This window comes from Portunus trituberculatus, chromosome 5, assembly GCF_017591435.1.
Source record: "Portunus trituberculatus isolate SZX2019 chromosome 5, ASM1759143v1, whole genome shotgun sequence".
Taxonomy (NCBI): domain Eukaryota; kingdom Metazoa; phylum Arthropoda; class Malacostraca; order Decapoda; family Portunidae; genus Portunus; species Portunus trituberculatus.
In genome coordinates, this window is record NC_059259.1 from 8,364,197 (window position 1) to 8,377,295 (window position 13,099).

General features: G+C 39.0%; 1 protein-coding gene across 3 annotated transcripts; it reads right to left on the bottom strand.

The window, feature by feature from the left end:
- Positions 1 to 395: 395 nt before the first annotated feature.
- Positions 396 to 9,614, bottom strand: LOC123515177 (acyl-CoA-binding domain-containing protein 5-like). Of its 3 annotated transcripts, XM_045273689.1 has the most exons (9): positions 9,320 to 9,493; positions 8,863 to 9,016; positions 7,007 to 7,200; positions 5,282 to 5,584; positions 4,281 to 4,463; positions 2,385 to 2,541; positions 1,349 to 1,632; positions 857 to 1,056; positions 396 to 536 (listed from the first exon to the last, which is right to left on the bottom strand). In XM_045273689.1, the coding sequence occupies exons 2-8, from the start codon at positions 8,921 to 8,923 to the stop codon at positions 889 to 891; spliced, it is 1,350 nt and encodes a 449-aa protein (XP_045129624.1). In that variant the 5' UTR covers positions 8,924 to 9,016; positions 9,320 to 9,493; the 3' UTR covers positions 396 to 536; positions 857 to 888. The 3 variants fall into 3 exon arrangements, with proteins under 3 accessions (XP_045129624.1, XP_045129630.1, XP_045129638.1); XM_045273695.1 differs by lacking the exon at positions 396 to 536 and having other exon boundaries at positions 714 to 1,056; positions 9,383 to 9,614; XM_045273703.1 differs by lacking the exon at positions 396 to 536 and having other exon boundaries at positions 714 to 1,056; positions 4,281 to 4,460.
- Between the last annotated feature and the right edge of the window lie 3,485 nt (positions 9,615 to 13,099).

Sequence of the window (13,099 nt, forward strand, 5' to 3'; positions counted from 1 at the left end):
AAAAATCACAAGAGAGCTGCCAATACAAATGATGATAATAATAATAATTATTATTATTCTCACTCTTGATACAAAACAAGATACAAAAACTGTCATTTTAAAGCGAGAGATAAAGATAGTCGTCACTGTTTGTCTTGCTCTAATCTCTTACAAGTAAGTGAGAGAAGACGTTTTGAGCCAGGTGAGATTAGAGCAAGCCACACAGTTACTTTAAATCTTGTTCTAATGTCCCAAAAGAGAACATGAGAACATTTAGAGTGAGTCATTTGGATGTACACACGTCGAAAGAGAGAGAGAGAGAGAGAGAGAGAGAGAGAGAGAGAGAGAGAGAGAGAGAGAGAGAGAGAGAGAGAGACTTGTGATATACTATATTTACTTTTTCTTATTTATTTTGCTATTTAATCTCTCTCTCTCTCTGTTACTTATAATTTGTTTTATTTGTTGTTTGTTCATTTATTTGTTTATTTTTGTTTACTCTTTTTTGTGCTTTTCCTTCCTTTCTTTCTTCCTTCCTTGTGCCTTCCTTCACAACACAGCTGAAAATATACAAACAAACAAATAAATCAATACAAATCTCTCTCTCTCTCTCTCTCTCTCTCTCTCTCTCTCTCTCTCTCTCTCTCTCTCTCTCTATATATATATATATATATATATATATATATATATATATATATATATATATATATATTTATATATATATTATTATAATTTCTTTTTTCTTTATCTTTCTACCCTTTATCATTCTTTCATTGTTTCCCTTTTACACACCTGACTTTTACTTCTTTCAGCTCAAATAATAAGAAAATAAAAAAGTCATAAAAAGTCAAAATAGTGAGACAGTCATTCAAATACTCACCTGCCACACACACAAATGCACACACACACACACTAAGAGCGTTTCCTCCGACACCTGATGAGTGGAAGGAGGCGGAACCCAAGGTGGAGGAATATTGGCCACAGGAGGAGGAAGAAGGTGGAGCGTGGTGACAGCTCCGGGAACGGCCACCATGAATGCCCTGTGTTGCTTGGGGTCCCCGTGCTGCTGCTGCTGCTGCCCTGTGTGTGCCATGGTTAGATTAGTTAGATTTTTTTACATTCATTCATTGATTCATTTATTAATTCATTTATCAACATTTCACTATTATTATTGATTCATTAATTTATATATCATTTATTAATCTTTCACTATTATCCATTCATTCATTCATTTACTTATTTATCAACTTTTCACACTTATTCATTCATTCATTGATTTATCTATTCATTTATCAATCCATTCATTTATTTATTCATTCATTCATTTATTTATCTACTTATTTATTTATCTATTTATCTGTCTTTACTTTACCTGACACTGGCGGCATAACACATGATGCTGTGAGAGAGTGAGTGTTTCCAGAGTGTTGAGTCGATGCAGCACACTCTCCATGTCAGTCTGTAGCCGGTGCAACACAACCACCAGCTGGGCACTCACATCCTCCTCCACTCGTCCTCCATCTCCTCCAGTCCCCCTCCTACCTCCCCCGCCCCCGCCGCTGCCACCAGCTCCACCTGTAACCCTCCACAGGCCAGGGCTCGGGTGTGTTGGGGAGGGGAACGACAGGGGTATGTTTGGGTGGCTGGTGTGGTAACCTGTGATGGTGGTGTGGTGGTGGTGGTGGATGCTTGGGATTACTTTTACTTGATTTTTTTACTTATTTTTTTTTCCACTAGGGTACCTTTAATTAACCTGTTCTATTCTGAGTCTTACCTAACTTGACATTAATTTTTTTTCTTGTTTTACCTTCTTTAACTAATGTAACTTAATTTGGCTTTCTTTAACCTTAGCTACTCTGTCTTGTCTTACATAACTTAATGATTTAATTTTGTCTTGTTTATACTTTACCTTACTTTTTTCACTTAACTTACTCAAATCTGACCAAAGTTATTCTTACCTAACCTTACTTAACTTAATTTCATCTTCTCTTCATCTAATATCATCTTAATCAAAACTAACCTAACTTTAAACCTACGTACATAACTTTACTTAACTTAGTCCCGCTGTACCGAACATAACCTCAACTAACCTAATTCAACTTAACCTTACCTTAATTTCATCTTGTTTTTACCTAATGCCATCTTAACCTAATCCAACTTTGCCTAATCTAACAACATTATCTTCCTTTTACCTAATCTTAGTAACCTAACCTAAAATAACTTCCACTTATTTTTATCTAAATTAACTTTCACAATTTTTTTTTACCTAACCTAACCCTACCCTAGCCTAACTGAGACCTACCTTGCATAACCTGACCTTCACTTAATTCTACCTAGTTTAACCTACCCTAACCTAACACATCCTAATTTAATCAACCCTACCCTACCCTAACCTAACACTGACCTACCTTGCATAGTTCTTCCAGGAGTCATCTGTAGACCGCCGGGGTGACTCTTATCCCCACCGCCACAGGTCACAGCCCCGTCCTGCAGCTCTGTGGTCTGTGGCAGGCTGTATGGACTGCCCTGTGCTGCCTCCTCAGTGTCTGGGAGTGTGCTGAGTTGCTGCAGGGAGATATAGGGTTGGGTTAGGCTAGGTTGGACTGGGCTGGGCTGGGCTGGGCTGGGCTGGGCTAGGCTAGGCTAGGCTAGGCTAGGCTAGGCTGGGCTAGGCTGGGCTGGGCTGGGCTGGGCTGGGCTGGGTTTAGTTAGGTTAGGTTGGGGTAGATTTGCATTGATTTGGTTGGGTTGAGTTAAGTTCTTCAAGTTATGTTAGGAATGGAATGGAAGGGAAGGGAGTGGAAGGGAAACAAAGGATGGGGAACATAAAGGAAGAGAAGGGAAGGAGAGGAAAGGCAAAGGAAGGGGAAGGAAAGAAAGAAAGACAGCATGAGGGAAAAAAAGGAAGAAGACAGGGGAGACAAAAAGTGATACAGGAATGAAGGAGGAAGAAGAGGAGAAAAATGAGAGGAAAGGAGGAGAAAAATAATTGAGGAAAAGAGAAGATGAAGGAGGAGGAGAAAAATTATGGAAGAAAGGAGGAGGAGATGTAGGAGAAAGAGTAAAAGACAAAAGAAAACAATGTAAAGAAAGACACAGTAAAGAATATAGGAACATGATAACAAGAACAATATATGAAAAAAGAAAAAAGAAAATATAAAAAGAAAAAGAAGGAAAAATATATAAAAGCCATACCTCCATAGTGGTGGTGGTGGTGGTGGTGGTGTGGTGGGGGATGGGGTGGAGGGTTGGGTATCCAAGGAGAGGTATGTGAGGCTCTATGAGAGAGAGAGAGAGAGAGAGAGAGAGAGAGAGAGAGAGAGAGAGAGAGAGAGAGAGAGAGAGAGAGAGAGAATGTAAGTAATATATTTTTACACAACTTTAAAAAATTTCTATCTTTATCAATTATATTCTTTATTTCCTGTTTTCTTTAACTTCCTTTTATATCTGAAAATTTATTGTTTCATCATTTTTTTTTTACTTCACAAGATTTTTATATAATTTCCTGACATTCGTTTCTCAGTATCCCTCGTTTATCTTCACTTTTTCTTTTATATTAATTCAATCTATCAATTTGTCAACTTGTCACCATCAATTCCCAACTCACAATTGACTCATCACAACAAAAAACATGAGTAATCTTTTATTTTCATTCATTTACTCATTTTTATTAATTTCTTTTCTTTTCCATTGTTTTATTAATTTATTTTATTATTTTATTTTCCATTTCATTCTATTTCATTTTGTTTCCTCTTTTAGTTTCTTTTTCAATTATTCTATTTATTTTTATTTATTTATTTATTTACTTTTATTTAATTATTTATTTATTTAATTATTCATTTATTCATTTTTTTTTTTTTTTTTGTGTGTGTGTGTGTAATTCAGCAAGGTCGTCTGCTGGTCACTCAGCCAGCCTTCCCAATTATGGAGTGAGCTCAGAGCTCATAGACTGATCTTCAGGTAGGACTGGGACCACCACACACTCCACACACTGGGAAAACAAGGTCAAAATCCCTTGAGTTACATCCCATAACTACTTGCTGCTAGGTGAACAGGGGCTACACATTAAGATGCTTGCCCATTTGCCTCATCGTGCCCGGGACTCAAACCTGGACCTTCTCGATTGTGACTCGAGCGTGCTAACCACTACACTAAATGGTGTGTGTGTGTGTGTGTGTGTGTGTGTGTGTGTGTGTGTGTGTGTGTGTGTGTGTGTGTGTGTGTGTGTGTGTGTGTGTGTGTGTGTGTGTGTGTGTGTGTGTGTGTGAGAGATAGAGAGAGAGAGAGCACACATGTTGACTCACCTCTGCGGGTTCTGAATACTCCTCATCTGAGTCCGAGTCGCTGAATACCCTGTGAGTCGCTGTTGCTGCTGCTGCTCCTGGCTGGGCACCTGTTCTCGTTACTTGTGCCTCCTCATCTTCCTCCTCATCTTCATCACTTTCTTCATCTTCATCTTTAGAATCTTCATCTTCTTCTTCTTCCTCCTGCAAATTTTAGTGTTGTTATTATTATTATTATTATTATTATTATTATTATTATTATTATTATTATTGTTATTATTATTATTGCTATTATTATTTTTATTAGTTTTCTAGTGAGTCAAAAAGGATGGGGATATTATTATTATTATTATTATTATTATTATTATTATTATTATTATTATTACTATCATTATAATTTTCACTATTATTTGCTATTATTTATTACTCGTTACTTCTCCTGAGTTTGTAAATATTATGGAAACATTATCATTGAACAGCTACCTTATATTCAAACACCAAAGTGACCTTACACCCAAACACCAGCAACTTCAAACTCAAACACTAAAACATGACCTTATGTTTAAACTTCCAAAAAAAAAGTGACCTTATATTCAAACACCAGAGACCTTAGACTTAACCCCACCAAAAATTAAAAACCTCATATTCAAACACCAGTGACCTTATACTCAAACACTAAAACATGACCTTAAATTTAAACACCCCTAAAAAGCGACCTTATATTCGAACACCAAACAGCGACCTAAAACTCAAAAACAAAAACATGGCCTTAAACTTAAATACCCCAACAAAATGAGACTTTATATTCAAACACCAAACAGTGACCTTAATCTCAAACACCAACAAAACAACCTTAAACTTAAACATTCCCCAAAAAAGCAACCTTATACCCAAACACTACTGACCTTAAACTCAAACACCAAATTGTGAGCCTAAAGGAAAAAAAAAGACCTTATTTTCAAACACCTTATACTCACCACCACACTAGCCACACCACATGATGAGGCCTGCTGAAGACTGACCTTTAGTGGTGATGGAGGTGGAAGAGGAGGAGAAGGAGGAGGAGGAGGAAGAGCAGTGACGCCCTCAGACAAGTCCACATGAATTCCATTAACACCATTCGGAACAGGGCTGTCATTGCCACTGCCACTGCTGCTGTCGGTAACCTCATTGCCTGAGTCCGAGAGGTCGCGTGGGGGCGGAGGGCCTTTTGTGGTATTGTTGTTTAGCTGCTTCTTCCCTGGCAGCTCCACGTACTCATAAAACGGGCCAAGCTTGTCGATAAAATTAGCAACGTTTTCTGTGTACGCCATCGTCTCAATTATCTGGTAGAGAGAGGGAGTGGTATTAGTGTGTGTGTGTGTGTGTGTGTGTGTGTGTGTGTGTGTGTGTGTGTGTGTGTGTGTGTGTGTGTGTGTGTGTGTGTGTGTGTAATTCACCTCGGTTGTCTGCTGGTCACCCAGCCAATCTTCCCCATTACGGGGCGAGCTCAGAGCTCATAGACCGATCTTCGGGTAGGACTGAGACCACAACACACTCCACACACTGGGAAAGCGAGGCCACAATCCCTCAAGTTACATCCCGTACCTATTTACTGCTAGGTGAACACACCCTACACATTAAGAGGCTTGCCCATTTGCCCCACCTCCGGGACTCGAACCCGGACCCTCTCGAGTGTGAGTCGAGCGTGCTAACCACTACACTACATGGTGTGTGTGTGTGTGTGTGTGTGTGTGTGTGTGTGTGTGTGTGTGTGTTTGGAATATATTGTGTTTTTGGGGGTTTTATTTTTCCTACTTGTGTGGGTTTTTAGTTATTTGTCTGGTATTTGTGTTTTCTAATTCATATTATTTTACTTTATTTGTTTATTTATTTATTTTTATTTCTTATTTTATTTGTTTGTGTGTGTGTGTTCTTGTCTTTTAATAATACCTGGAAATGCCATGTAATGGAAATGGCTAAAAATAATGGAAGACCTACATTGGAATATAAAATGGGAGAAGAGATTATAATGAAAAGGAGCAAAGAGAAAGACCTGGGAGTGATTATACAAGACACCCTGATTCCAGAAAGACACATAAATGGGATTTGCATCAACACACAAGACACTAATTAATATCAGGGTGGCATTCAGTTACATGGATAAGAGTGCGATGAAAAAGATAATAACCACTATGATAAGACCTAGACTGGAATATGCAGTAGTGGTAAGGTCACCATACAGGCAGAAGGACATCAAGAAGCTAGAAAGAATCTGAAGGACTGCTACAAAGATGATCCCAGAAATAAGTGATCTTCTCTATGAAGAAAGACTGAAGGAAATGGAATTACTAACCTGAATGATAGATGGCAAGGAGGGGACCTAATAACGATGTATAAGTTAGTAAACCGTATGGAAAAGATAGATAGACAAGACCTGATAACACTGACGGAGGAAGGGGATAGACGAACAAGTGGATATTCCAAGAAAATCATGAAAAGTCAATGTCTGAGGAACATTAAGAAGTTCAGTTTTTCACAAAGGATGGTGGACATCTGGAATAGATTAATTCATGAAATTGTAACAGCAGAGTGTGCACAAATTTAAGGAAAAGTTAGATAAATGTAGATATGGAGACAGGTAAGTATAAGCCCCACTCAAACTGTAACATACAACTAGCTAAATAAACACACACACACACACACACACACACACACACACACACACACACACACACACACACACACACACACACACACACACACACCTTCTTAAGCTCCTCCACATAACAATTCTTGGCCTCCGCTTTAGTCATAGTACCGAGCGAGTGCCAAGCATGCCATTTATACCCTCTGACCACCTCATAGAAGGCTGGTTTGGGCTCAGTACAAGGCCCCTCCACTGCCTGCTTGTATAACCCATAGAACTTCAGCATCATGTCATGGGAGGGCTGGTAAGGGCCTGGAATGAGAGATGAGGCTGTTAACATAGCACTGGTTAGCTGGTAAGGGCCTGGAATTGAGTTTGAATCCATTAACATAGCACTGGTTACATCAGATTTGTGATAAGGGTACATTAGGTAAAAGCTCGTATACACTGACTGCCTGGGAACAACTGGAGTGCTTCACCAGACCTTCCATATATATCATAAAAATGGGCAGGGCTGTGAAGCATGCGGGATGCCCTCAACTAGAGAATTTTTGCACTGACCACTCCGCTGCTCACCCACTCTCATATTCACAGCGGTAGGGGGTGTATGTCAGCTGCGTTACTTCCTTTTTCACTCTGCCAGTGAAACCATTCCTTGCACCAGTGACCTCTCCTTTCATGCTTTTTCTTCTATTTTGTGGAAGCAGATGCCATAAGGTTCCATAAGACCTCTTGAGCTATGTTGATAGTGGTGGCATCCATGAATGCAGCATACATACTTCACTGGCTGCTCACAGGAGACAAAGTGTGGGAGGAATGGCCTGCCTATACGACTAGTTTGGCCATTCACCACTCATTTCCAACTTAGCACTCCGGTTCTTCCCAGGCTAAAAAATCGCACTGTATACGGGCCTTCAGGTTGTGTTTATTGTAGGGGTTTGTACAGGTGTTATGAGTGTTTGTGTATGTTCAGTTAAGTAAGGTTTGTTGTGTTGGGTTGAAATGGAGGAAGGAGTGTGTTGAGGGGCTGAAATGAAGTTAGGAGTGTGTTAAAGTAGCACTGGTTAGGTTAGATTAATTGTAAGGGTCTGTATAGGAGTTAAGGGTGCATTAGGGTAGGCTACAATAAGGTAGGGGTGCATTAGAATAGGTTAGGTTAGGGTATGTTTGTAATAAGGGGCTGGAATAAAGGAAGAGTGTGTTGAGGTGTGTTAGATTAGGTTAGGTTTGTTGAAGGGAGTTTGTAGTAGTGTTAGGGATGTGTTATAGTAGGATAGGCTAGGTATTAGGGCCTTTGAAGTGTCAGGATAAGTTAAAGTTAGGATAGGCTAGAGTAAGGTAGGGTGTGTTAGATTAGGTTAGGTTTGTAATAAGAGACTGGAATGAAGGAAGTTAAGGTGTGTTAAATTAGTTTAGGTTTGTTGTAGTGCTAGGGTAGGATAGGCTAAGTTTTAGGGCCTTTGAAGTGTCAGGGTAAGTTAAGGTCATAAGTTTAGAAGTTTGGGGTAACTTAGGTTAGATTATGGTTAAGTTGGTTAAGGTTAGTTTAGGTAAATGTATCAGGTTTAATAAGGTTAGGTTAAGTGTGTTTAGGAGTTAAGGTTAGGTTAGATAAATATAATATGTTTAATGTTAGGTTAAGTTATTCTATTTGGGGGTTCAGAAAGGTTTGTGGTTAGGTTAGATTTGATTAAATTAGATTTAGTTTGGTTAGAGTGGATCTTTTTTTTCACATTTTTCTTGACCTTAGCCAGTCCTCATCCCTTACATAAAAAAGACTAAGTTCAGTTCATATATATCCAGTGACATCCTACAAACAAACCTACCTGGTTAACTCACCTGGTTGGCTACTCTTTAGCACTTTGTACTACATTGTTGGAGGTACTGGAGAAATTATGAGAAAACTAAACAAAACTCTAATTAAAACAACAACACTTAATTCACCACCACCACCATTACCGTCACCACACTCACCATCTTTCGGCAAACTTCTTATAATGTTCACCGCTGCTTGGAACTTGTCTTCAGTTGTCATCTCGCCGTGTGTGTGTGTGTGTGTGTGGGTGTGTTGACTAGCTGGCTTCCTCTCCTTTGCTTGCTGATTCGCCACAAATTTTCAAGGTCGTCTCTGTTGGTGATTAGAATAGTTTAGTAGTTGTAGTAGTGGTAGTCGTCGTAGTAGCAGCAGCAATATTAGTAATTATGAGAGAGAAAGTAATGTAAAGTGATGCGCAAAGGAAACGATAAGAGATGATAAGATAAATCTCTCTCTCTCTCTCTCTCTCTCTCTCTCAATAAAATCATCGATCAATCAACAAACTAAACAAAAACACACCACGTAAACAAAGAGAAGACAAACCAAAACAGTGACCCACGAAAACACCAGCCAGTCATAAATCCACAAATAACCACCATAAACACCATTAATTACCTTTCCCTCACGTGTGCTGAGTTAATTAAGGTGAAGATGGTGTCATTGTGTCCCTCTTCTCACCTGGAGGCAGCGCGGGGAGGTCAGGTCAAGGAATGAGAGGTAAAAAGGTCAAAATATCTTCCTCGACCTTCCCAGCTTTCCTTCTTCTCTCAGCTGATGTTTACAATGTCGTGTTTTTACTGTTTTGATTCCCTGTTTGTCTTTAATTGTTTGTCTTCCTATGTGTCTTTGTGGGTTGTTTTTGTATTTTGTATTTTTGTTATTGGTATTTTGTTGTTTTGTTTGTTTTGGGTGTTTTTGTTTCGATGTTGATATTTTGGTTGGTGTGTGTGTGTGTGTGTGTGTGTGTGTGTGTGTGATTTACCACCACGGTAGTCTACTGGTCACCCAGCCAATCTTTCCCATTACGGAGCGAGCTCAGAGCTCATAGACCGATCTTCGGGTAGGACTGAGACCACGACACACTCCACACACTGGAAAGGGAAGCCACAACCCCTCGAGTTACATCCCGTACCTATTTACCGCTAAGTGAACATAAGGCTTGCCCATTTGCCTCGCCGCACCTGGGATTCGAACCCGGGCCTTTTCGGTTGTGAGCCGAGCGTGCTAACCACTACACTTGTGTAATTCACTGTTTGATCTGCTGCAGTCTCTGACGAGACAGCCAGACGTTACCCTACGGAACGAGCTCAGAGCTCATTGTTTCCGATCTTCGGATAGGTCTGAGACCAGGCACACACCACACACCGGAACAACAAGGTCACAACTCCTCGATTTACATCCCGTACCTACTCACTGCTAGGTGAACACCTACACGTGAAAGGAGACACACCCAAATATCTCCACCCGGCCGGAGAATCGAACCCCGGTCCTCTGGCTTGTGAAGCCAGCGCTCTAACCACTGAGCTACCGGGCCGTGTGTGTGTGTGTGTGTGTGTGTACTTGGTTACTTTATTATTTTACCTTACTTCCTATTATTCTTTTCAGCATTCTCAATACTTCACATCATAGCATTCATCATTATTTTTTTAGTCCTCTTCATTTCACATTTAATTACTTAATTTTAAGTACAATTTCTCTTATATACCTCAAGTGATGGACGCTTCTGAAGTATTAGTGCTTAGAAATCATTATGAATGATCATAAGGTTGCCATTTAATCTCTCGCTGTTGCTAAATTAATACAAGGCAGATTTGCGGTTTTTCTATACGCTCGTCTCTCCTTTTCCTGCCATTTCAAAGCAGTACCTACTACTACTGCTACTACTACTACTACTACTACTACTACTACTACTACTACTACTACTGTCTGTCTGTCTGTCTGTTAGATTCGTCACCCTCCCCGAGGTGGGTGACGGGTCTTTGCTACCTCATTGACACAAACAAGTTGCGTGCGAGATACAACGATGAAGAGACTAGAACACCGCATCCAGAAGCCGCTGTACTACTACTACTACTACTACTACTACTAGCTGCTACTACCACTACTATACTATTCGTACATGTTATCTAAATATGTAGAATAAAGAAATAAATAGATAGATAAATCAGGATAATTAAAAGGAAATGCGTGAATAGAAAGAGCCACGACAAAGAAAATAATAAACTATAGGAAAAGAAAGATAAAAACATGTATAGATGTTTTTCTCGCCCCCTCCAACTGCTTACTCTGTACAAGGGCCTTAACCGCCCCTAAATGGAGTACTCTTCGCATGTTTCGGGGGTTTCTAGTCATACAGTTTTATTAGATAGGGTGGAATCAAAAGCTTTCGTCTCATCAACTCCCGTCCTCTGACTGACTGTCTTTAGTCTCTTTCTCAGCGCCGAAATGTTGCATCTCTGTCTATCTTTTATCGCTATTTTCATGCTAACTGTTTAACTGATCTTTCTAACTGCATGTTTCCCTCTTCCTGCGGCCTCGCTGCACAAGGCTTTCTTCTTCCTCTCATCCCTATTCTGTCCAAATCTAATGCAAGAGTTAACCAGTACGCTCAATCATTCATACCTTTCACTGGTAAACTCTGGAATTCCCTACCTGCTTCTGTATTTCTGCCTTCTTACGACTTGTCTTCTTTTAAGCAGAAGGTATCAAGACATTTGCTGCCTAATTTTGGCTAACGTTTTTGTTTCTTATAGAGAACCAGCACCGAAGTGGGGCTTTTTTTTTATGTTTTTTGCCCTCGGCTGGCCCTCTCTCTCGTATATATATATATATATATATATATATATATATATATATATATATATATATATATATATATATATATATATATATATATATATATATATATAATACCACGATTTGGAAACACATCAAAACTATTACAGTCTGTCTTATATATTCTGGATATCAAAAATTATACTTTATAGAAAACGATACAATGTTAAGAATAACTACACTAATATTGTGTCCGTATATCCTTATTTCTTCATTATTTCTCCAAGGACATGTTTTACAAGGAAGTTTAAGAGATAGAAAAAGGAAAGGGTAAATAAGCCAAAACAATTATAAGTATAGAAAACGGTTCAATTTTAAGGTAAACCACACTAATTTTACATCCTCATTAACCTCACATGACTCGTATTTCTCCAAAGACACATTACAAGGAAGTTCGAGAGATAGAAAAGGAAAAGGAAAAAGAAAGGAAAATAAACCCAAAAACAATCCTAATTATAGAAAATGATACAATTTTAAGGATAACTACACTAACATTTTCATCCTCATTTTCTTCACATGACTCCTAAGGATGCAGATATTATAAGAGACGTTTGAGAGATTAGAGAGGAAAAAGGGAAAACAAATATAGAATTTTAAGGATAACTACACCAATATAGCATCATTCTTTTTTATTTCCCTGTTATTTCTCCAAGGACTCAAAGATTATATGAAGTGTTTGAGAGATTGAAGAGAGAAATGAAGATAGGAAAATAAGGACATGTGATGATCAATAAAAGTGAAAATAGAAAGAATAAATAACAGAATAAAGGACAAGAAGAAAAGCAGGAGAGAATTAAGGAGACAGTGAAAAAGATGTAATAAGTAAATGAAGATGGATAACAGAAAATAAAGAAAGGACAAAAGAGAGGAAGAGAGTTATGAATGTAGAAAATATACAAAGGCAAGAAAAAGAGAAAAAGAAGAGAGATGAGGAAGTGAAAACGAAAAAAAAATGAAATGATGTTTTTACACACACACACACACACACACACACACACACAGAGAGAGAGAGAGAGAGAGAGAGAGAGAGAGAGAGAGAGAGAGATGTATATTGACTGTTATCGAGTTCGGAAGAAAATAAATTAGCCTAAAACAAGTATTACGAAAAGAAAACGAAAGAAAACAAGAAAAACAGAAATAAAGAAATAAAGATAATGTGACAGAGAAGAAGAAGGAGGAGGAGGAGGAGGAGGAGAAGGCGGCGGCGGAGAAAAAGAAGAAGAATTTGAGGCAAAGAGAGTTATGCAATCCAGTGAAGGAGAAGAAGGAGGAGGAGGAGGAGGAGCAATTGCTCTGGCTACCGTGTTTTTGACATTCAAGGTCAGTCTGTGTGTGTGTGTGTGTGTGTGTGTGTGTGTGTGTGAGAGAGAGAGAGAGAGAGAGAGAGAGAGAGAGAGAGAGAGAGAGAGAGAATGTTATTTTTCTTATTTATAGGTAATGATAAACCCCCCTCTCCCTCTCTCTCTCTCTCTCTCTCTCTCTCTCTCTCTCTCTCTCTCTCTCTCTCTCTCTCTCTCTCTCTCTCTGTCACGTGTCTCATTTCATACAGGTGGAAGGAGG

What these genes read in the sequence shown, in the direction of transcription:
- LOC123515177 (XM_045273689.1), bottom strand. Translation starts at nt 8,923, where the DNA reads ATGACAACTGAAGACAAGTTCCAAGCAGCGGTGAACATTATAAGAAGT. An exon ending in AAGAAGTTTGCCGAAAGATG is followed by an intron (nt 7,201 to 8,862) that starts GTGAGTGTGGTG and finishes CTCTCATTCCAG; the next exon opens with GCCCTTACCAGCCCTCCCAT. An exon ending in AGTATTCAGAACCCGCAGAG is followed by an intron (nt 2,542 to 4,280) that starts GTGAGTCAACAT and finishes ATCTCCCTGCAG; the next exon opens with CAACTCAGCACACTCCCAGA.